At 41.4% G+C, this 25476-nt stretch overlaps 1 protein-coding gene across 6 annotated transcripts in view; it reads left to right on the forward strand.

Moving 5' to 3' along the window:
• Positions 1-19080, forward strand: part of LOC110527864 (band 4.1-like protein 1) — a 108310-nt gene extending 89230 nt beyond the window's left edge. For 4 of the 6 annotated variants that reach the window (XM_021609428.2, XM_021609429.2, XM_021609433.2 and 1 more), the window contains 11 exons: positions 2401-2478; positions 2918-4624; positions 6455-6505; positions 7037-7417; positions 8653-8784; positions 10895-10975; positions 11740-11805; positions 14790-14885; positions 15035-15115; positions 15276-15392; positions 15954-19080. In XM_021609428.2, coding sequence (XP_021465103.2) covers positions 2401-2478; positions 2918-4624; positions 6455-6505; positions 7037-7417; positions 8653-8784; positions 10895-10975; positions 11740-11805; positions 14790-14885; positions 15035-15115; positions 15276-15392; positions 15954-15959 — 2796 coding nt within the window. In that variant the 3' untranslated portion in view covers positions 15960-19080. The remainder of the gene's footprint in view (positions 1-2400; positions 2479-2917; positions 4625-6454; positions 6506-7036; positions 7418-8652; positions 8785-10894; positions 10976-11739; positions 11806-14789; positions 14886-15034; positions 15116-15275; positions 15393-15953) is intronic. The other 2 variants (XM_021609435.2, XM_021609436.2) reach the window with 2 other exon arrangements.
• Positions 19081-25476: the final 6396 nt, after the last annotated feature.

A 25476-nucleotide genomic window follows, 5' to 3' on the forward strand; every position in this document is an offset into this window, starting at 1 on the left:
CTTGCGTACTATTGTTTGTACAGATTAACGTGGTAATTCAGGCGTTTGGAAATTGCTCCCAAGGATGAACCAGACTTTTGGTGGACAATTTTTTTTCTGTGGTCTTGGCTGATTTCTTTAGATTTTCCCATGATGTCAAGCAAAGAGGTACTGAGTTTGAAGGAAGGCCTTGAAATACATCCACAGGTACACCTCCAATGGACTCAAATGATGTCAATTAGCCTATCAGAAGCTTCTAAAGCCATGACATCATTTTCTGGAATTTTCCAAGCTGTTTAAAGGTACAGTCAAATTAGTGTATATAAACTTCTGACCCACTGGAATTGTGATACAGTAAATTATAAGTAAAATAATCTGTCTGTAAATAATTGTTGGAAAAATGACTTATGTCATGCACAAATTAGATGTCCTAACCGACTTCTCAAAACTATATTTTGTTAACAAGAAATTTGTGGAGTGGTTGAAAAACTAGTTTTAATGACTCCAACCTAAGTGTATGTTAACTTCTGACTTCAACTGTAGATACTGCTGCAGACTCAGACCCAATCTATTGGATAGTGTGATGGTACTGCTAAAATATACGGAACAAAAATATAAACGCAACATGCAACTATTTCAACAATTTTACTGAGTTACAGTTCATATAAGGAAATCAGTCAATTTAAATAAATTCATTAGGCCCAAATCTATGCATTTCACATGACTGGGCAGAGGCTCAGCCATGGGTGGGCCTGGGAGAGCATACAGTAGGCCCACCCAGTCGGGAGCCAGGCTCACCGATTGGGGAGCCAGGCCCAGTCAATCAGAATTTGTTTTTCCCCACAAAAGAAGCCGGAAGTGGAGGTCCTGGGCTGGCGTGGTTACACTTGGTCCGCGGTTGTCAGGCCGGTTACTGCCAAATTCTCTAAAACAACATTGTAGTAGAGAAACAAACATTCAATTCTCTGGCAACAGCTCTGGTGGACATTCCTGCAGTCAGCATGCCAATTGCACACTCCCTCAAAACTTGCGGAATCTGTGGCATGGTGTTGTGTTTAGAGTGGTCTTTTATTGTCCCCAGCACACTTTTCTTGAGATGCCACACCTGTCAGGTGGAATGATTATCTTGGCATAGGAGAAATGCTCACTAACAGGGATGTAAACAAATTTGTGCACAACATTTTAGAGAAATTAGCTTTTTGTGCATATGGAACATTTCTGGGATCTTTTATTTAAGCTCATGAAACATGGGACCAACACTTTACATGTTGTGTTTATATTTCTGTTCAGTCTAGATCATAAGAACATATTGAATTTGAAAAAACTGAAATCATGTCCTGCGTTTATCATTAAAGGTGGGTGTTTGTGGTCATACGCACATCCTTAAAAACATAGGTGCTGGGCTTACAAAGAACACCTAGTAAAGAACAAGAAGGCCCCCCACATTGTCGAAGCTCCCAATTCACCGCTTTATTGATGACGGATCTTCACTTGTAGCAAAATCCCAGTTTATTTAGAGATGTTAGAAAAGTGACTCTGCATTAACTTGAAGAGAAGATGTGCAAAATCTGGACATATTCAGATTATGAGGCCCTAGAGGAACAACCATCTCGATCGTCTACTCACCTTGATTGCCTGACAGTTAAAAACCTTCCCTTTGTGTCAGAACGCAAAAGCCCCTGCCGCTTTGATCACTTTCACATTGTGATTATACTGTTAAGAGACAGTAATATGATAGTACTCTCTAGTGTAGCTCTGTCAATGCAGTCTGTTTCCAGGTGTTTGTGTAGTCTACCGACGCGTTCACATCTGCTCTTTGAGAACAATCAGATTATAGCCATAGAGATTATCATCAGACCTCCTCGAGGGCATGAAAACGCCATCTGTCATGTACCTTCATAGATCTGAGGGAGTGACGCTATTGTCCCGATTGAACAACGACAACGTGTGGCCTGAGAAATCTCTCTATCCTGGAGGAGTCCAACTCGGAGCGATTCAGAGGAAATCATATAGCCTTTGATGTAGTTGCAAATGTTATTTTTGCATTGCAAATACCTCCTCCGTTGGTTATGTGGATGTGGGAGCTGCAATGTGCAGGTGGACGCTAACTAGGCCCATGTCTCGTTATTTGATTCAAGATTAATCTGGATTGGCTCTTAGATTTCAGCTAGGACTTTGATTCAGGAGAGTCGTACAGTATTTAAAAAAAAATCCCTGGTCTCCCTAGCCCATTGAATCAATATTTCTTCCCCCTTTCTATCCTTCACTTTCCTTTCCCCCTTTTGCATGAAATTACCAAACGTTGGATAGTATGCTGTGACAAAGAACCATACAGTTGGGGCTCATCTAATAGCTGTTCTCCTCCCTCTCTCTTCCCTCTCCACACCTCTCCTGGCGGGTAACGCTCGTCCCCCCCATAAGGTGGGGGGCAAGGACCCAGTAAACAGCTTCTCTGTAGAGGGCTTCTTCTTCCAGAAGACTTTGGTGACTTCCCCAGAGGTTGCTCTTCACTTCCTCTTCCTCTCTCTTATAACTTTTACCTCATAACATACTGACTGTACTGTAGTTGGCCATTTATCTGTAATGAATCTGTGGCCTGGTACCATTTCATATACATGCTGCTCACTCAGCTATAGCTGATTTTCCTTGCATCCTGTTTTAATCTGACCAGCTGCAGTCATTGTGTCTGAGAAAATCTTTTAAGAAAAGCAATGACCAACATTTTTGATGTGAAATGTAACATTTCGATGTATGATTGCAGCAATTGAAGCATAAATTATTAGCAGATTACAGTCTATGAGAATGCACCTACCATCTACATGGAGGATTGTAGAGGATCCATTTGTACAATAAAAAAACATTTCTGTACTGTAGCTGTTAACCTATGTTACAGTTCAGTTGGCACCTCTAACTGTGTTTAATCTATATCAACATGTAGGGCTCTGAGGAGTGGGTATTGATTGAGAAACAAGACACTTATCAACATAACCATGACTGGAAGGCCGAGGAACAGAACAAAGCTTCCACCTCGCCTCCCCCATTAGTCCCTGATTCCTCTTGGGAAAGAAAGAAAGAACTGGAAAAAGAGAGGGAAGGAGCCAAGATGATTAATGTCAAGGCTACAGGAGAGGATGGACCAGAAATCATAACAGATATTGATAACTTTCCTTTGCCCAAAGCCACAAGGGAAGCCCATGATGAATGTTCTGAACCGCGGCTGACTAGCAACAGCCGGTTCATGGTGGAATTAGCTGAAACCACTGAATCTTCTGATGATGATACACAGTGGAAAGTACCTCCAGCAGATGACTCTGGTGCAAAGAATGACATAGTCTCAGACCCAGACCCAGTATCAACCCCAGCCCCAGTCCCATTCCGAGACTCTAAGAAGGATCATCAACTCAACAGACACAGAAAAAAGAAGAGGCCTAATAGTTTAAACCTGGGAATGTCAACAGAATTCGTCTATGAGAAAGAGGGCGACGGCTCAAATGGCAAAGAAGACCATGAGGGATCAGACTGGGAGGATAGTCCTACAGAGAAGACAAAGGCGGGACTAATAGACCACCCTGAAGACAGTATAATGAGAGAGGAGCCAGACGACCAGTGTTGGGGGACGAGTGGACGTAGAAAGTGGACGGAGAAAGTGGAGTCTGCCGCTGTGTATGAAGATAACCAGAAGGGCCACATTACATCAATAGGAGAAGACAAGGAGACTCCGGGAAGTGCTGTGGATGATCCGGCAGGGTGTGAGGAAAACGACCAGGCTAAAAGCTTCATCACCGATGAAGTCCAGCCAGCAGATGAAGTGCTGGGCTCTGTCAACGGTCCTGATAAGAAAGAATGGGATAGTTTAGCAGAACTGGTTAAAGAGTTTGATCGTAGAGAGAAGAGCATGACTGACAATAAAGAACACACAGCAGAGGTCAAACTGAGGGTGGTCAAGACCCATGAGAGAAAAGCCAGTAACTCTGGGGGGGAGGACATGGAAGGTCTCATGTCAGAGGTCAGGGGTCAGAGAAGGTCTTTTCAAAGACTATCAGGCAGCAGTCAGTCAGAAATAACAAGGATTGTTCCTCTCAAACCTGAAAGGTCAAAGAGCTTGGCCTGTAAAGATGAGCACGACAAAGGGAGCCAGGAGACTGAGTCTGAGCTGATTGGAGTTTTTAGAAGAGAGTACAGATGGTCAGGGGGTTCCTCAGAGGGACCCTCAGACATCAACCGGAACGACGCACCCACCTTTCATCCAACATTCACCCTGCCTACATCATTCGTAACAACCAACACTAGTCCAGCAAGACAGACTCACTCCCCAACCACGTCACACAGAGAAGCTACACAGGTACAGGGCAGCTTCTGGGGTCTGGAAGGCTTGACGAGAGTCGAGGCTAAAACTGAAGAGCTGGTCCAGGAACAGAGCAGCACTGCCTGTGACGATCCCTTTCAGGTGGCTCGAGAAGCCATAGAGAGTCATCACCTTCTCAGCTTTAAGGCCTCAGTTCCAGCTTCAGCGATTCCCAGAACAGCTCCTCCTGCCCCTCCAGTGAAAACACGGAAAGCCAGAGAGTCTGGACTCATACTCCGGAACATCAACCGCAATGCTAGCAGGGAGCCTGGTCTGGATGCTGCCAAGAAGAGACACTCGGTAACTTGGCTTTTCAGTCATTTGGAAGCAAAAAGCATCGCATGAGCTTCAGACTGACCCGTACACTCCCATTTTCTTATTTTCCTGTTTTCAGTGACTTGAATATACATATATATATATGTGCCTGTATATGAAGAAGGGGTTGGAGTGTAACTTATGAGACACTTGTTTTTGGCTGCGTCTCATTGGCTGATGCCGCCATCAATGCATTTTGTCTGCCATGAGTTTGGATCCTCCCCGTTTAGCCCCCCTACTCCTCCCTGCCTCCCTTCACCCTTATGCTTCACAGCAAACCTGAAACACAACTGCTTGCAAGTCTGTAAAACTCACAACAGGGCTATGGTAGAGATTGTCAAAAAGACGAACACAACTTTTCATGCTTTTGCTCTTGGCTTCTATTCCCCCTCTATTCACATTTGAACCGTGACGCTCTTTCCAACTAACCCTCCAAGCAAGTCTCTTTCGCAGAGGGTTGCAAAGGAAAAAAGCCTCTTGCATATTGCCATGGCGCTGAGTTTTCTTTTGCACTTCTCCTCCATGCTGTTTCCAAGCTGACATGTGGAGGAAGGCATGGACTTCAGACATGGTTTCATACATGTTTTACAGCTCAATTGACTGTGACAGGAACTGTATGAGAAAATGAGAGAAACATGTCATTATCACCCATAAAGGCACTCTGTTACATATACTGTGCAGTATGCTCATCAGTCAAATGTCGGCCATTAATCTCCTGACCTCAAAGATACTTTTTAAAGAAAAAAGTAGTTTGCGTAATGTAAATGTAAATAGTTTGTGATTTGACATGTTTTTTTTTTTCCCCCTTCAAAATATCAACTTCATTAGCATGAAAATGAATAACGGTACCGTATTGGTTAGTGATTATTTAGAAACCAGATCAAAATGCTTTACAAGGATCATACATTGGATGCTATATGCATTATTGTAAAGCAAAGGACCCACCCAGAAAAAAAGAGGCAGGCCACAAGCCCTCAAGCAGCAATCCTCAGGCTGCTGTACTGTAGCTACACAGACCGACTAGCTTTCAGAAAGAGTCACCACTTTCATTTCACAGTTAGTGTCATTAGGTGCTTGCATGTATCTGCCAGTGGAATTATAATAATTCGAAATTAGGACTGGGATCAAACAGCTTAAATCAATTCCCTGCGTTTAGTCTGAGTGTAGTCCCAAGACACATTGGCACGATCAGGCACGGAACGAGGTGTGAGATCACTTTGTAAGCTGCCTCACCCAAAAACTGACAAACAGCAGTGTGAGAGCAACCGTCATTCTGCATACTGGGTGTGGAAAAAATTGAATGGGCTCACAAGCATGTTATAAAATCATAACGAGCCTCCTTATTTTGACTTCCCAAACTGCCTTTGATGTCATTGAAAACCAAACACTATTCTTTGGCCATTTGATCCCCTTGAAATTCAGTCTGCGTGGTTAGCGGCATTCTATGATTCTGTCCTTGGCCAATGATTGACTGTTGCCGTGCTGCTACGGCTGTTTGACACGATCAAATCGTACAACCTGTCCATAGAACATTCTGTACGACACTCCAGTTTAAACTAATTCCAAGTATGACAACTGGCTTTACATGTTGGATTAATTTCTCTTGTCCAAGCTGGTAGTAAGCTTACTTGTTTTTTTTGTACTCACAAATAGGTGGAAGGGGGAACTGCCCTTCTATGCTAGAAACGTGCGGTTTTGTTGTTCTAACGGCCTTTTAGCAGAGACCCAGTCTCTCTACTGATGTCTAGTAGTCTGTCTCTCCAGCTTGGAATAACCTCTGGCTGCTCTCCTTCTTCCCTTGCTTTCCCTCTGCAGGAGCCTCTCTCCACTCTTGCCATTTATGAAGATACAGTAGATGATGCCAAGGTCACTTTTTACATTTTGAATTCAACCACATGCCTCACCATTTTCCCATTTCTCCCCTGTGGTAAATTAGTCCCTCACTCCCCATTGTCTCCCTCACCGTCACACATGGGTAACTCTGTCATATGGGCAGCATACATAGAGGCTGAACCCTGACTATGCCACAGGCGTTTATCCTCCGTTATGTTAAAAGTAATTTCCTCTGTGTAAGACTTCCCCATTTATCTCCTTTCTTCTCTATATACGATGTGGCAAATTGCATGCCTGGAGAAGATTTTTATGATCGATTTTTATGATAATATATACATGTATAATAGGTATCAGGGCCTTGGAAAGATCCTACATGAATACTTATGCACACCTCCAGGCCAGGACATATTCCCTTCTAGAGGATCATTCATCCACTGTCATCATCATCATCATCATCATCCCCTCTCTCATGGTCACTCCCTGCCCTGAGCTGCGGCCAGACTGGCCGTGTGTTGTGATTTTTGTTGTGGCGGCGATCTTTCTGTAACCCCCTCTCTCACCCAGAGGGAACACTGGGAGAGGAGGCCTCGGCCGGGCTCCACCTCGGAGGATGACCATGAGCGTGACACGGTGGTCTTCATGAAAGAGACCCAGTTGGGCATTGAGAGGAAGTGCTCCAGCATGACGGTCAGCTCCACGTCCAGCCTGGAGGCCGAGGTGGACTTCACCGTCATCATGGACCTCCACACGGGCGTGGAGGATTTCTCCAAGGGCCTGTCTGAGCTGGGGGAGAGGGAGTGGTTGCCCGAGCGGCGGCCCGAGGTGGGCCGGGACGACTTTGAGGAGACCTCTAGGTTCTATTCGGCCCGTCTCATGGGCTCCCATGACATGTCCGCTGTAGAGGAGATGCCCCCTGTGCACCGTGAGGACCGTGTTCGCCATGAGGTAGACACAATGTACCCCATCCCTGATCCTTGCCACTCCCTGTCTCCTCCCTCCTGCTTCTGAGAGCGAATCCTGCCCTTAAAGGGAAACTTCATTATTTTTTTCAATGAAGCCCTTTATCTACTTCCCCAGAGTCAGATGGACTCGTGGATACCATTGTTATGTCTCTGCCTGCAGTTTGAAGGACGTTGCTAAATAGCGTTAGTGCAATTGCTAACTAGGGTTAGTGAAATGACTGGAAGACCACGGTAACTGCTAGCACGCTAGTACATACCATCGACTTCCAGTCATTGCGCTTACGCTAGTTAGCGTTAGCTCGCGAAACTACCCCTAGCTTCCTTCATACTAGATGCAGAGACGTAAAAATGGTATCCATGAGTTCATCGGACTCTGGGGAAGTAGATAACGTCATTCCTTTAATGAAATCACCAGTCACCTTTTCTGTTGGAGCATTTTCAGTTGCCATTTTTTGTTGTTGTTGATGTTTTAATTTTATGTTTACATGTTATACAATTATTTGTTATATTTTTGCTTAGTCTTTTGGTTTTTGTTTATTTATTTTCCTATGGTTTGTCCATTTGCTCTTTTCGTGGTTTCAGATTATTGTGAAATGTGTATGTTCTCTGGTATTTTCCCTTCCATTGTCAGTCATGCTTGCGTTACTAAATGTTTGGTCTGAAATGAAGTGATGTACAATCACCAATTGATACTGCAGTGTATGACTATGCTTGTATTGCTTCATTGTCTGTTTGAACAGTATTGTAGTTTTTGAATAAGAAATGTATTGTAGTTGAACTAAGGAGAAGCACGGTCAGTAACACGTCAAGGCCACAGCACGTACATTACAGAATATACAGTATTCAGTAAGTAAGATTCAAATTTGATGGATTTTCATGTGTCTTTCAAGTGATTCACCCACAATTATTTCCAACATAGAAAACGACATACAGTATTTTGATTTGTTTAACACTTTTTCGGTTACTACGTGATTCCATATGTGTTATTTAGTAGTTTTGATGTCTTCACAATTTTTTTTTACAATGTAGAAAATATTAAAAATAAAGAAAAACCCTTGAATGAGTAGGTGCGTCCACACTTTTGACTGCTACTGTACTTCGGGGCTCAATTTTAGGACATTTGTTAAAGATTTGTTAAATATTGACGACGTTGGAGAAGAATAGACTGTCTATGGTCTATGAAATCTTAGTGTACCTGTCTGTGTCCTCCTGCTGCAGCCCCCAGTAGCCAGGAAAGACCCCAGTGCTGTTAGCGCTGCCCAGATGCTGAGGAAGGCCGACACTAAGATGGTGACACATACCAATGGGTCAGAGGTCACCAGCACCAACATCATGGACATGTCCGAGCAGGTACACTAGATCAGTCTATGCATATGGACTCACTCATGTCCCTCTGTGTTTTGATGTTTGATGATTTAGCCTGGTACAGTAGTCAAATCTGTTTGTGCTCTAGCCAAGTCCTTTGCCAATAAACATGACAGATGAGTTGTCTAAAGCACAAACTAGATAAGTGCTATCAGTTTTGTGTTGTAATATTGATCATATATGCCTCACATGCGATCCGGGACTATACAATTAGCCTATTTTAAAAAGTTTTCTGACTCCATAAAAATATGTTTGCAATATGCAAGAGACTACAGTTGCGATACAGTAATAGGCAATCAAGAAAGGTCTGAGAATGGAATTCTTAATTGAATTAACATTGTAAAATGACTGAAATCACATACAAGGCATAAACTTAAGTTACAAAGCTTTGACACTCATTACGCGGCATTATTATCGGATTGATCAGAGCGGGAGAGAGTGGGAGAAGTCGTAGCCTGAAAGGGCATGCCCCAAGAGTCCATGGGGTGGAGAGAGAAAGACAAAACAAGAGAGCGCATGAATCTCACCAGCGCAGGCCAGGAACAAAAGAGAAAGAGACAATGAATCCGAGGCCCCTTTTTTTTTACAAGGTCTCAGTTTGGATTCAACATTTTGAGTTGTTGAACAATAGCATTACAAAGTGATATCAGACTTAAAGGATGTTATCGCAACAGAACCTCTGCTACCCAGAGGTGTGACAAGGGGGTTGGTGAGATAATGCAGAATTCCTACGACAACACAAAGGAAATCCTTGCATCCAGTTGATAAGAGTCACTTTGGTACCAGTGCAGATTAGTGTTACCAGTGCTAGTGCATACTAATGATCAAATGACAAATGTAGCAGAGTGGCCCTACAGTTTGACCAGAAGGCATCTGAAATTATCTTCAGCAGGAAATGGAAACACTGGGTGAATAAGACCATTTATAGGTTCATTTTTACCCCATCAATATAGTTTGTTTTTGTTGACAGAGGGAAATGTAATTAGTCATTTAAAGAGGAAGCATATAATCCTAATATAGATGAGACATTTTCTCTCCGTAGCTCTGCTGTACTGCAGCTCTTGACTCGTTTGAGTGACATATTCTCACAACCACAGGGAGTTAAAGGTCCAATGGAGCCATTTAAAAAAAAATCTCAATATCAAATCATTTCTGGGTAACAACTAAGCACCTTACTGTGAATGTTTTAAGTAAACAAAAATAGCTTCTTAGCAAAGGGCAATTTCTCAAGCAAGGATTTTGCTAGGACTGTCTGGGAGTGGTCTGAGTAGGAAGGGAAAAACTGAAAATGAGCTGTTATTTACAGAGAGGTTTGGAACTCTCTTTGTTATTGGTCAATTAACACATTTACCGCATGGTGATGTCACCATGGAAGGCCAAAATCAAATCATGTTTTTTAATCCATTGGGACTTTAATAACGTTGTTATACAGGGATTAAAGTATTGACAGGACATTAAAGAGAATTATGAAAGCATGCGGGAGTTCCATTCATCTCTAAAGGCAGAGCATGGAGCTGTGTCGGTCCCACAGGTGCCTGATTAAAATGTAATTGGTGCCTCTGGTGTGTCATTCATATAATGATGAGGATGAGCTGTGTTGGAGCGGGTTTCTTTGAAGTGAAAACTCAAGTCAGTGTGTGTTGAGCAGAGAAATTGATTGACCTTGAGTGTACAAAACATTAGGAAGACCTGCTCTTTCCATGACATAGACTGAACAGGTGAAAGATATGATCCCTTATTGATGTCACTTGTTAAATCCACTTCAGTCGTGTAGTTGAAGGGGATGAGACGGGTTAAAGAGCATGTTTAAGGCTTGAGACAATTGAGACATGGATTGTATGTCTGTGTCATTCAGAGGGTGAATGGGCAAGACAAAATATTTAAGCGCCTTTGAACGGGGTATGTTATTAGGTGCTAGGTGCACCGGGTTGTGTCCAGAACTGCAACGCTTCAGCGCGCAACACAATATCAGGAAGGTGTTCTTCATGTTTTGACAAATAGCCATGTCTCGTGTGTTGAGCCTCTTTGGCAGATGTGCTCTTGTTTTGGAGTAAGCAAAAATACAGTAGCGTTTTGTGTGTGTGTGTGTCTGCAGCAAATGGAGGCTGACATCAACTGTAACGAGACAAAGGTCTCCAGCAGCACTGACGTGGCTAAGCCACCAGAGGGCGACCTGGTATGTATCATACACTCTATTGACAATAGCCTTCAAGCCTTTCCGCTATGCTATGCAAGCTCTGTCTGCAGTCTGATTCACTACCCTTCTCCCTGAACTGCACACTAATTCAATCCCCCTGGTGGATTTGAAAGGAACTGGACTGGTGTAAATATGGTGCTCATGGGGGATAAGGGTATAGAGAATCACTAAAATCTGCCATGACAGGTTTTGCATGTGCAAATAATGGGCTGCACATTTATATTGTTTAGTTTTCTGCCTTAATATGATATTGCCTCACAATTTTTGTATGTGCATCCTTTTAGAATAGGCTTGCTATAAAGACTTCTCCCCCTTCTAAATTGTGCAGAGTCACATGTTTACAATATGTCATACTGCTACCACATAATTGGCTTTGGTTATCTATGGCACTTAATATTTAAATAAGCTCCAGTTTGTATCACAGTGCCAACAAACATGCTGTAATGATTATGACAGGAGGATCTGTTGGGTTGAACTTCAGTAGTTGGTACGCTCCTGCTTGGCTGCCTATTGGCTTATAAGTTGCTTTATAAATTCATCCTAATACCTTGCTTCTGATTCACTACGGTCATGGTAGCTGCATGCAATATGGTGATCAGGTTTTGTGGACTGCTTGTTCCCATATGGACACATTGCTCTTCTCCCTGATTAGTTGAATCATCATGAACATGATGACTTCATCCCTTCATCCAAGTGACATTTTCTTTCCTCCCTCCCTCTCCTCATCCTTCCCATTATCCCAGAACCAGAACCAGGAAGTTGGCAGTAGGAAGGAAGTTCCTCTCCCCAGTATAGAAAATGGCTCCCATGTAAGTACATAATTCACCTTACCATCCTCCACCCCCCTCATCTCACTCAATAGACTATGTTACTGCACTCTGACTCCAGACATTTAGTCCTATACTGTAGCGCTTGATTAATTGTAGCTGACGCAGTGATAAAGGTTCCCATGAAACAATGCTCTTGTTTGTTGTTGAATTTAAGCGGTGTCTGTGATTCACTGTATGTTGTCATGTAGAGAGAAGTGGGTAAAGATGCAGTTGTATTTTGGCTGGACTATACTTTGAACCAGCAGCATTGTGTGTGTGTGTGTGTGTGTGTGTGTGTGTAGGGTTTAAATTGGGACTTTGGAGGTGGCAGAGACAAGGTTAGGGTATTGCTAGGGTTAGGGTTGAACCAGGGTGTGGACATGAAGATAAGGTTAGGGCTAGGGTTAGGAAAGTGTCTAGGGTTATGCTAAGTGCTGTATAATGTATTACCATTCTAGGGTGAGGGTTAGTACTTTATTCTACTTTTTATCCTACTCCTATATGTAGCCTTAGAAATAAGGTTAATGAAATCAATAACTTGCTAACATCAGATAATTAATTTGATGATACAGCAGTAGCTATACATGGATATAACATGTATAGAAGAGACAGGGATGCAAATAGGGAGGTGTTGCTGTATGTGCGTAGAGAAGATCTTATGTCAAGTGTTGTGGTTGCAGGTTCATTTGGCATATCTAAAGCCTTTTCTTTTTGGGGTGTTGCTATAGGCCACTAAGTACTAACAGTCAGTATCTACATAATATGTGTAAAATGCTTGATAGTGTATGTGATGTCAACCGAGAGGTCTACTTACTTGGGGACCTGAATATTAACAGGTTTTCATCAAGTTGTTCACTTAAGAAGCTTCTTACTGTAACCAGTTCCTGTAATCTGATTCAGGTTATTAATCAACCTGCCAGGGTGTTTACAAACACTACAGGAACAAGGTCATCCACACGTGTAGAACTTTGTTCTAAAATTGCACCCTTAGGATGCAGTGATCACAATATAGTGGCTATATCCAGGAAAGCCAAACTTCTAAAAACCTGGGCCTAAAATAGTGTATAAGAGATCATACAAAAGATTTTGCTGTGACTCTTATGTGGATGATGATCTGCATTCAGACGGTGCAGTTGATGAATTTATGAAATTGCTTCTTCCAATTATTGATAAACATCCACCTGTTAAGAAACTGACTGTTAGATCTGTTACGGCTCCATATGGATTGATGAGGAATTAAAAAAAAAATGTCTGGTTGAAAGAGATGGGGCAAAAGGAGTGGCTAATAAGTCTGCCTGCACATCTTACTTGCTGACTTACTGCAAATTGAGAAATGATGTGACTAAACACAACGACAAAAAATAAGAAACGGTTACAAGGAAATGATAGGGGAGGTTCCCTAGTGGGCTGAGCCGATATGACGGCTTGCTAGACAAAGGGAAGTGGGTGTGGACTGAGAAGGGCGGGAAAGACAAGAATCACTACACAGTTGATAATTATATTAACTGAAATGCTAATCCTTTGCACATGAACCCTTACTCATTCGGGAATAACTGCAATCAATATATATTTACGCTCAGTGTGTCGTTGTGATCTCTGTTGGAATCGTCCGTCTTTCTGTTGGAAAGTTCATCTGATCGTCTCTCTGTTCCATGAAGTCTTTGGTGGTTAGACTGGTTACTTCAGAGTAACATTCAGAAATGTTCTTGTAGAATAGATGTTGTGGCAGTTGTTGGTCTTCGCATTTCAGGTCGACATAATTTCTCGCTTTAGACTAGTAATTAGTATCGAAAATTTGCTCTTATTCTGTTGGAATCGATAGTCTCAGAGTTTCAACAATCATTACAACCTTAGCTTATACTGAGGTTTTTGTGGTCTCTACTCAACCTTCGCTCACTCAGCTGACCGAGGTATGCATGGTCTGAAGGGGTTTCTTCAGGTGGGGGTTTTATTCGTAACAGTAGAAAAGGGTTGTCCCATGACGCCAGATCATGTCTGTGCTCACGGGGGTGGACCAATGACTTAGTTAAGCTTTGAAGGGAATACAATTCTCTCACATTAACGGTTCAACATCACCTTACATAATTTCACAAACAGTTTCATCTTTACTCATTCATTTTATACAATAATTAGATGCAAACCTCATAACGGAGGCTCCTGTATAAACAGAGTTATGGTAATGTGGCTGTATTGTCTTTCTTGAGGTCACAACATGAAACAAAATGGACCGGGTTGTAGCTGGCTACTCCACTGACTGTTTACACATTCTCCAAAACATGGATATTGTTCAGTTCAGTTAATGTAGAAGTTCCTTTGTTCTACTGTGAAACTCTCTCTCTATATATACTGCCTGGCCATGAGGAGAGAGTCACCTCCAGGAATTTACGACCTGAGATAACAGAACCTGGGTGTAGGAGGGAGAGAGACAGAGCGAGAGAGAAGGGTATGGTACTCGCTATACCCAAAGAGGGCCACGTCATGACATATATTTAATCGGAGAATAGAGGAAAATCGTTGTCCTCAGGCCTGGAGGGAAGCTAAAGTCATTCCGCTATCCAAGAGTGGTAAAGCAGCCTATCAGCTTGCTGCCTGCTCTATGCAAACTTTTTGTTGGACTAAGTACAAATAAAGCAACACCTCACGGCAAAACGTCCATGTGACCTACAGTACTTGTTGTGTGTATGTACTAACTGATAGATGAGCGCACACACACACTTCATGTTAATGTTTATTAAATGTATTTAAATTGTAAAGTCTTTTGTCTGTAATGTATTTTTCGTTATGTGTCGGTTAATGGGGGTTCTAATAAATTAAATCAAAAATCCTTGTTGGACCCATAAGGTGCTGGAGCTAGGCTCCATCTGGCTCTCTTTGACCCTTGCTCCGGGTAGCTCCGGTTCAATTTAACCACTGGATGTGTGTGTTTGTAGCAGCTGTGCTGATAATGTAAGTGACCCTTCTTTCTCCTAATGACCGTGCTGCAGGTGAAGGCGGGCACCCTGGGGAGAGAGGCCGTAGTGTCCCCGCTGACTGTCACCGCCGACAATGTCACCTCAGCAACCACAACTCAAGTTACCAAGGTAACCCCTCGTGTCTCCTCTGCGACCTTTAAAAAAAAAAGTTATTGACACTTCCTCTTCACTTAATATACACTATAGAGTTATGAAAGGTCACAATTATTATCTGATCTGATCTGATTGATGTTGACTGTGTGTGTGTTGTGTTTCAGACAGTGAAAGGTGGCTACTCCGAGACCCGGATTGAGAAAAGGATCATCATCACAGGAGATGATGACGTGGACCAGCATCAGGTGAGGAACAACAGTCACAGCCTTTACTAAGTTAGAAACACTGTAGAAATGCATGTCATTTGTATGGCATCTTTCATGGACACTCAAAGACACTAATATTGTAGATTGAGTGCAAATGAATAGTGCCCATTTAATGGGAACAGTGACCTTTATCACACAGGCCCTTGCCATGGCGATACAGGAGGCCAAGCAGCAACACCCCGACATGCTGGTGACAAAAGCAGTGGTTGTCAGGGAAACAGAGTCTCCCACTGAGGAGCATCATAGAAAATCAGAGGTATGTGGAGCTGCAATGTAAACATCACTGTCAAGACACCATAGTATTGCCTCGATAAGTAGGGAGATAGTGATAGACAGTGTGTTTGTGTGTGTGTGTGTGTGTGTGCGCGCGTATGCATTTTTTTATGAATGTAAGCTATATAGGCTATAGGTGGCTTTAAATGTGCCATAGCTGACGCGTACAGTATGTTGGACATGGAAGTCAATCACGTTGTTTAAAATGCAGGTTGCAATCTATTGTCATGATTCTTGCACTGCAAGCAACTCTGCAGAGTGGTCACTAACTGGCAAGGCCACAAAGTCATAAAATCAGATTTAAACCTAACCATAACCTTAACCACACTGCTAACCCTAATGCCGTACCCTAACCTTAAATTTAGACCAACATTTTTACGAAATGGGCAATTTTGACTTTGCAGCTGGCCTATCTAGTGGAAATTGTGCAGTTCTGCCTCCAGGGAAAGATTAATGACGACAAACCTCAACTTGAGTTTAAACCACCTTGTTTATCCCAGTGTCAGTTTCACAGAGCTGTGTGTGTGTTCTCTCTCTGTTTCAGTCCTGATAACCCATGGTGGTTCCTGGGAGTGGGGACAGGAGCCCATCAAATCCTTGACTCCCACTCCACCGTTGCAAGAGGACTACAGTAACCTACCCACAGTGTATACTACAATACAATAGACAGCTCTCCTTGAAATAATTTCCGTCTCCTCTCCTGTCCCTTTAGCCAGAACCGACTGTGACGCCGCCTCTGACCCATCCTCACCCACCAACCACTCTTCCTCTGGAAAATGCCCTAGAAAATGCCCGGTGTTTGTACAGTAGACCCCCATGAGGACTGACTCATGGTTTGTAAAGAATAGGGCTACAGGTGTAGGATCTTAATTGTGTGTGTCTGTGTGCGCATAATGAAGTTCCTACACCTGTATTTGGTCGCGAATAGGGCTGTTTAGCTCTGGGATCTGTGAGAGATCAGTATAATGGTTCTGCTATTCTACATCCCCAGACAGACTCTGTATGTACAGTACAAACATAATGGCATGTTAATGGTTCATCACCCCTGATCAGCATAGTTCAATTAAATTATTAGCGATCACGATGTAATCCAAAAAAAAAACGGATCGACATTTCCCCAGAACACTTACTTACCTGTATGTACTGGTCATTTATTCTTAAGGAACTCAATAGCCCACCCCCACAAATTGCTGTCATATATGGTCACCATGGAGATGCCTGCTCTGTGCTGACATCATGCATGAAGCATGGGGACTGGGTGAGTGGAGTGTGAGGAAGGGGTTTGGGGGGAGGGGTGCTCTGCAGGGGCCAGTAGTGAGGGTCAGCCTTTAATGCTTGTTGTCACCAGCGTGACACATATATAGTCAACAGCTGTCTTACTAGCTTTTTAAACATTTTTAACAATAGAACAATCTAATTTAAAGTCCAGTGTTTGCTTATCTTCTGAAAATAAAAGAAAATGTGTCGATTTAGCGTCTCATACTCACATGCATGATTCTAAGTAGTCGAGGGAATGAACGATACGATACAGAGCTGTCGTGGAACTGACGTCCACAGGAAGTGCTCAAGGAGGATTCTGTGGAATATACTTCTGCGGCGTGTAGACACTGCATGTCAAACAAAGCTGACGGGCCTATACTGATAGGAGAGTCAAAGGAAGAAATATGTGGACAGACACTTCTACAACATCAAGAGACTATGAGTTGGGACTCCGCTTGACATTCAGGGTGCGTTACTACTCCAGGCTCTGACGCTCGTTCTCTGGATTATAACAAACAGAATCCTTCCACACCCCCTTCTGTGCTCCTCTGCTCATCCTGTTCTCCTTCACTCATCATACTGTTATACTTTTAGTCGCAGATGCTGGTCGCGTAGGGCAAAAGTCAAATCATACCCATTTCCCCATGTAGTGCACTACTTTGGTCCAAACTAGTACACTCTACAGGGAAAAGGGTGTCATTTGAGACAAAGCTATAGTCTGGTCAAATGAGCAGTTTTAATATAATGTTTTACAGTATCTAATTTTATGAAGTGTGAGGATATGTTTGATTTTTTTTTTTTTTTTACTTCTGTTTTTAAGTTATGGTGTGTGAGTTCAACATTTGTATTTATAAGAGTGGTGGTGAATGTGAGCCGGCGGGTTTCTTGCCAACCCTAAAAAATGATTATTAAGTGTGGGATTCCTTTTTCTGTACCTTCACAGACAAAGCCTGGATTCATAGTGTGACACGTTTTAAGGCCAAACTCCCATCACCTTCGACAGATAGACAGGCGGTGAACCTGTTCCAGAACACCTAGCAAAGGCCTCTGTAGCCCTGCCTGGCCAAATCTGTATACTCTCTGGATAATAACTCTAAAGCTATATTCATTCATCAGTCAGTCAGTCTGAAAAATCAACAAAAACGATATGCTGGAACAAACTGTTGAATAAATACTATGCATTGTTTCCTGCGCGGACCAACTTTGAAAACATTACCGAGGAGAACCCGATTACTTTTATGGTGTGCCGCTCTGCTCTCATCTCCTACAGTGTATGATATTGTTTATTACAGCGGTCAATCTTAACTGCTTGTGAGACTTGCAATAACCGTCTCTTTTTGTAGCCACCTCGCTATTGTAATCCATTATCAATCTATTTCAAAGAGAACTGTGAGCTCTTATGCATATAAAAAGCACTACCAAAACCGTTCCAAGATGGAGTTGGATCTAAAGTTGAGTTCTGCCACCGTGTTCCCATGGCTTTGTTACCGTGCTTGGCAGAGTTACTCCACTCTCACTTCACCCTGAAGTAACGGAGAAGATCCTTCGCACCTTGTCTTATCTGCTGTAGAGTTCAGTCGCTGTGAACAGAGTCCCTAACAGTTATTTTGTATATTTTATTTCATTTTATCTGGTCAAATGACACTGGATTCATGTTAAGGCACTTGCTTGCAGTGATAGGCAGCAACGATATTGTTAGGAATATGTGTTTTCTCTATACTGGACACACACCTCTGAAAATGATTACTTGCTGTACAGTATGGACATTGAGAAAGAAGTTGCTCTGTATATCTTGATGTGCTGTTTTGAAGGGTGGGAGGTATATTGTATGTATGAACATAAATACTTTAATGTGTGCATTTAGTTACAAATATACTGGAAGAGTGGTATGAGGTTGTGCGCATTTTGTAATAGAGGATTCACAAATGTGCAATGTTAAGACTACAGACTAAGTGTACGTGCTAATACAGTGCACTTGTTATACTGAAACCATGGAAGTAATTATTTAGCCTACCTGTGTGATCTACTGACATTTCAGCCATCCACTCTCCATGTGGTGCTGAGGTCATGACCTCTTCTTAAGGTCCCGTAGAAGAACTGGGTAATACTATAGATTAGCTATGATACACTGTTTCAGTGGTAGGGATAATACGAATTGGAACAAAAATATATTGAAGAGCAGAAAGATGACAAACAATCACAGGCCCCAACATGACAGACCTAACTGTCTGATTCCATAGGCTCACCTGAGGCACTGTCCATCCCACTCTTCTTCTTCCACCCTTCAATTCACCTCAACCTGTTTGTTCTACATTCCCCCTAGTGCTTGGTGGTGTGTGTTTGCTGTATTTGCGTTCAGTCTAAATGGAAAACATACATACGTAAACAAATAAATGTCTCAATGCTATTCACATTGTCTCTGCGATTTTCATGAGGAAGACAAATGCTGCAAGACCATGTTATGGAAACCGGTAAAGGGCTTGAGACGTTAGGCAGTTACATTTAGTTTGTTTGGAATCCTGCATTGCCATCTTGTGGCCATTAAGAGAATTGCAATTGGGAATAAGATTACAGAAGGACAATACTCAGTCAAGCATAATCATCATTCTCCTCAAATTGATTCAAATATCGCTTAATGGTTATAGTTCTACTATTACTGCCAAGTGCCAGTTGTTCTATTGTTGCTTCGTATTTTGAACATCATTGGACATCTCAAACTCTTTATATATACAATCTAGGCTCTAAGGGGGGAATTCTGAACCGAGTTAATTAAGCCCTTCATAAATGTTACGTAATTCCCTTTTTATGGACTTTTCCCTTTCTTTACACTTTTCTATCGAAGAGTATTCTGACCTTGAACTTAAGCTTGAGGAGAGCATGCTATTCGTCCGCTATTCGTTTGAGGTGGAGATCAACGAAATGAAGGCGTGGCAGAGGTGTGTCTACAGATTCTGATCTTGACAGACACATTTATCAACACAGAGGTCTCCGATCACTACTCTGAACTGACAAAGGGGGACCAGAACATCTCATTTCAGAGAGCTCTGTAAGTTGTTCCACACAAAGAGCGCAACAAAAACTAAAATCAGCTTTACCCAACTCTGTGGAGACCGAAGGGGCCTCCAGTGTTTTCCAAGCCTGAGTCCGGGATTGTTAATTTGTCAGTCTAAATTGAATTAATGATAGGTAAATTGTATGTTTCTGCCTGAGTGCTTTGTAGATACACAAGAAAATATTGCTCTCTCTATACATACAAAGAGGCCCAACCTCTTTTTTTAAATACAAAACACAAGGGCACAACACAAACCTAAGGGCACAATGGAAAACAGCATCTAGTGGTTGAAGTGTAGATGCTGCTTCATATAGATAATATCCCCATAGTCTAAGATAGACATGCATTGCTTGCTGTTTGGGGTTTTAGGCTGGGTTTCTGTACAGCACTTTGTGACATCTGCTGATGTAAAAATGGCTTTATAAATACATTTGATTGATTGATTGATTGATTGATTGATTGATTTACATAAGTGGCCTGGACAATTTCCTTCCTATTACCAAAAGTCAAACATGCTTTGTTTCTGTAAAATAAACCGAACCTTGAACTTCATCTTCTTCACCAGCTCAGTGAAATGTTTTTTTAAAATGACAGTTTGTCATCAAGCCAGATACCAAGATATTTGTAGGAAGGAACTATTCATTACAAATTCATTTAAATCTGGGTCATGGGACCTATAAAAAACCATGTGTTTTGTTTGTATTTAACTTAAGATCCACTAGTGACCTCTGCAGTGACAATTGTTTTAGATCTATTTTATCTGATGATCGCTGGAGTCAAATGTGAAACCAATCGCATGGCAGCAAACTGATGCATGTCAACATATCACCTTTTCCACAGTGAAGTTTATAAAATGCTGGCCTTATACCTTGCAGGGATGAAATTTGGAGACCCGAGCTATATACTGTACTTCTGTAGCCATGATAGTATAGCGACAAAACCTACCGAGTTGATTTCTGATTTTCTAACTATTTTAATTATATGCCTGGACTTTTCACTGTGTCATGTTGAATATTAGCCGCTATCGGTAGCTACTGTCTCTTATACCCACATACATTTATAACTGTCACTTTAGTGTTGGTTTCCCTACCTTTTGCCTCATTCCATTACATCATTAGTTTACATTTCTTTCCTCGGTCACGTTCGTTTGGTTGTTCCTGAGTGGATGAAATCCACTCCAACATATTACAATAATTAGCCTATTAGTCTATTTGAATCATTATGGAATGCAGACCTTATGTGAAGTGTCTTCAGAATGTATTCATACCCCTTGACTTATTTCACATGTTGTTGTGTTACTGAATTCATAATGGATTAAAACACATTTTTATCTCACTCATCTACACACACACACACACACACACACACATAATGGCAAAGTGAAAATATGTTTTTAGAAATGTTAGCAAATTTATTGAAAATGGAATACAGAAATGTCATATTTACATGAGTATTTACACCCCTGAATGAATACATGTTAGAATCAACATTGGCAGCTGTGAGTCTTTCTGGATAAGTCTTTAAGAGCTTTGCACACCGGGATTGTACAATATTTGCCCATCATTCTTTTAAACCTTCATCAAGCTCTGTCAAATTGGTTGTTGATTTTGTATTTATTCATTATTTTTTGTTGTTGAGGGGGGTAAATTTGCTTTAATATTGCAGATAGTGGCTTCCATCAATGTAATTGTCTGCATCATTTACAATCCCCCATATAAATATATATATTTTAATATATACAGTACCAGTCAAAAGTTTGGACACACCAACTCATCCAAGTTTTTTATTTTATTTTTTTTACTATTTTCTACATTGTAAAGTAATAGTGAAGACATGAAAACTACGAAATAACACATATGGAATCATGTAGTAACAAAAAGGTGTTAAACAAATCTAAACATATTTTATATTTGAGATTCTTCAAAGTAGCCACCCTTTGCCTTGATGACAGCTTTGCACACTTTTGGCATTCTCTCAACCAGCTTCATGACGTAGTCACCTGGAATGCATTTCAATTCACAGGTGTGCCTTGTTAAAAGTACATTTGTGGAATTTCTTTCCTTATTAATGCGTTTGAGCCAATCAGTTGTGTTGTGACAAGGTAGGGGTGGTACACAGAAGATCGCCTTATTCGGTAAACAACCAAGTCCATATAATGACAAGAACAGCTCAAATAAGCAAAGAGAAACAACAGTCCATCATTTCTTTAAGACATGAAGGTCAGTCAATACAGAGAATTTCAAGAACTTTTAAAGTTTCTTCAGGTGCAGTCGCAAAAACCTATCAAGCGCTATGATGAAACTTGCTCTCATGAGGACCGCCATAGGAAAGGAAGACCCAGAGTTACCTCTGCTGCAGAAGATAAGTTCATTAGAGTTACCAGCCTCAGATATTCCAGCCCAAATAAATGCTTCACGGAGTTCAAGTAACAGACACATCTCAACATCAACTGTTCAGAGGAGACTGCGTGAATCAGGCTTTCATGGTCGAATATTTATTTAACCTTTATTTAACCAGGAAGGGCTCATTGAGATTTGCAATGTATTTTTCAAGAGTGTCCTGGCCAAGATAGGCAGCACAAAGTCCTTACACAATTACAGACAGACAGCATGAAAAACTACAGGTAATCTAGTAAAAAAACCATAGAATTCACAAGAGTATAACAAAATCATAAAACAGCAAATTAAAAACATTGACAGGTCAGGGAATCAGCCTCAAAATCCTTCATCAATGATTTAAAAACACCAATCGGGACAAGTTCTTCCAGTTTAAAAGCATTTTGTAAGGTGTTCCGAGCCGATGGTGCGGAGTACGGTACATAAAAGCCCTTTTTCCAAATTCCGTTTGGACACTTGGAACCATTAGCAGGATAAAGTCCTGTGAATGAAGACAGTACCAAACACATTTCTGAACAATAAAAATGCCCAAATAAAAGGGTAGTAAATCCAAAATGGCTTTGTAAACAAAACCATACCAGTGACGGAGCCTACGGTTGACTAGAGAAGGCCAGTCAACCCTGCTATATTAGTGCAGTGGTGCGTAAGGATATTGCAGTTTAAAATACATCTCAATGCTCCATGGTAAATGGTGTCAATTGATCTCAAACACTGAGCAGAAGCGTTCATATATAAAATATTCCCATAGTCTAGTATAGGCATAAATGTAGCTGACACTAGCCTCCTTCTGACTTCAAAATAAAAATAGGCCTTATTCCTAAAATAAAATCCCAACTTAAGCTTCCATGTTTTTGTAAGTTGTTGAAAATGCAATTTAAAAGAGAGGCAGTCATCAATTGAAATTCCAAGATATTTATATCAGGTTACAGTCTCAATCGAATTCGCCTGACAGGAAGTAATAGGTGAAATGTTCAGAGGTCTATTTCTTGCTTTAGAAAACACCATTAGTTTAGTTTTGAGGAAAAGCTTCAATTGACACAAGGTATGTTGAACAGAATAAAAAGCAGTTTGCAAGTTCTGGAAAGCTTTTGTGAGAGATGAGGCACAACAATAAATAACAGAATCATCAGCATAAAAGTGAAGTTGAGCATTTAGCCAATTTTTGTCTTATTTATTTCTATAAATAATGAGTAAGAGGGGATCAAGTACAGAGCCCTGGGGCACACAATTACAGACAGACAATTTAACAGACATGAACCCATCAAATCGAGTGCACTGAGTTCTATCAGACAGATAGTTAGCAAACCATGCTCCTGTATGCTCCGAAAGACCTGTGCTCGACAATCTCTGCCTCAGTATAGTATGATCAACTGTATCAAAAGCCTTAGTGAGATCAATAAGTGATAGTGATATCATATAAAACCTTCGTGACTGCTGTAACTATTCTTCTTCCTGAAGCCCGATTGGTACATTGATAAAATAGAGTTAGTATATAAAATAATATTTTAGCTGTTCACTAACAAGGATTTCAAGTATTTTTGCCAGGGGTGACAGCTTTGATATTGGCCTATAATTATTTAAATGAGTTGGATCTCCCCCTTTTACAAGTGGTAGAAACCACTACTTAAGGACACCAATAATAAGAAGAGACTTGCTTGGGCAAAGTTAACACGAGCAATGGACATTAGACTGGTGAAATTTGAGATTTTTGACACAGAGTAGGTGAATGGAAGATCTCACATGTGTGGTTCCCACCGTGAAGCATGGAGGATGAGGTGTGATGGTGTGGGGGTGCTTTGCTGGTGAAACTGTCAGCGATTTATTTAGAATTCAAGGCACATTAACCAGCATGTCTACCACAAAATTCTGCAGCAATACGCCATCCCATCTGGTTTGAGCTTAGTGGGACTATCGTTTGTTTTTCAACAGGACAATGACCCAAAACACACCTCGAGGCTGTGTAAGGGCTAATTGACCAAGGAGAGTGATGGAGTGCTGTATCAGATGACCTAGCCTCCACAATCACCCGACCTCAACCCAATTGACATGGTTTGGGATGAGTTGGACCGCAGAGTGACGAAAAAGCAGCCAACAAGTTCTCAGCATATGTGAGTTCTCCTTCAAGACTGTTGGAAAAGCATTCCAGGTGAAGCTGTTTGAGAGAATGCCAAGAGTGTGCAAAACTGTCAAGACAAAAGGTGTCTACTTTGAAGAATCTCAAGTATAAAATATATTTAGATTTGTTTAACACTTTTTGGATTCCTACATGATTCCATATGTGTTATTTCATAGTTTTGATGTCTTCACTATTATTCTACAATGTAGAAAATAGTAAAAATAAAGAAAAACTCTTGAATGAGTAGGTGTGTCCAATCTTTGACTGGTACTGTATGTTGCGTTATTTTATGTCTGGTTATGACACCTACATAAGATTGTCAAACCCCGCATTTATTCAAATGTGTTTTTTGCTTGTAATTCATTCTTAACAGTCATATTTGTTTCATCATATTTTAAATAACTTAATAACCAGACATAAAATAACGCAATATGTCACAACAGGGCTAAATATATGGTTCATGACAGTGTTATGACCATATTACAGCAGGTTATGACAAGTTATGTCAGCTGTCATTACATATTATGACATGGTTATGACCGTGTCCTAACGTGTTATGACGCTTGGTGTGCAGTAAAGTGTTACCAAAAAAAGGTAATATACAGCTCTAACAAATTGCCACTGTAGTTCACTGAGCTGAGAAGGACCAACACGAGTCCAAGGGCTGAGATTCAGAATGACCCTGTCTGTAGCTTGTTCTTGATGGAACTTAGGGCAGCTACTGAGCCAGGTAGTGCACGCATAGTCAAAGTGAGGCTGCACTAAAGCTGCTGCAAGTGTTTTTCAAGGTTCTTCATCTAGAAATGTGGCTTTTCTGGCCAGAGATGTCACTTTCTGGTAAACCTTGACAATTACATTATGCCCCGTGCACTCCCCTGTCAGGAACCTGTCTAGTTCACAGCCTAAGTATTTAACACAGTTCTTGGCAGTAACCGCTGTGTCACCAACTGTGACTCTAAAGCCTGGTGATCTAACTAGCCTAGAGCCAAATATCACTCTCTATTTTTCCCAAATGAAGAGACAGCTTGTTTTCTGACAGCCAGTTAGTGATACTCATCAGTTCTGCACTAAGTTGGCTGTCAACCATAGTCTTTTCTTCATGAGAGACCAAAAGTGCTGAAATATCTGCATATGAAAACAGCTGACAGGAACAAGCTGATTTGATATCATTGACATATAACATGAAAAGTAGTGGCCCTAAAACACTTTCTTGTGGCACTCCACAGCTGATTAACCTTGCACC

The sequence above is a fragment of the Oncorhynchus mykiss genome, chromosome 7 (assembly GCF_013265735.2).
Source record: "Oncorhynchus mykiss isolate Arlee chromosome 7, USDA_OmykA_1.1, whole genome shotgun sequence".
NCBI lineage: Eukaryota > Metazoa > Chordata > Actinopteri > Salmoniformes > Salmonidae > Oncorhynchus > Oncorhynchus mykiss.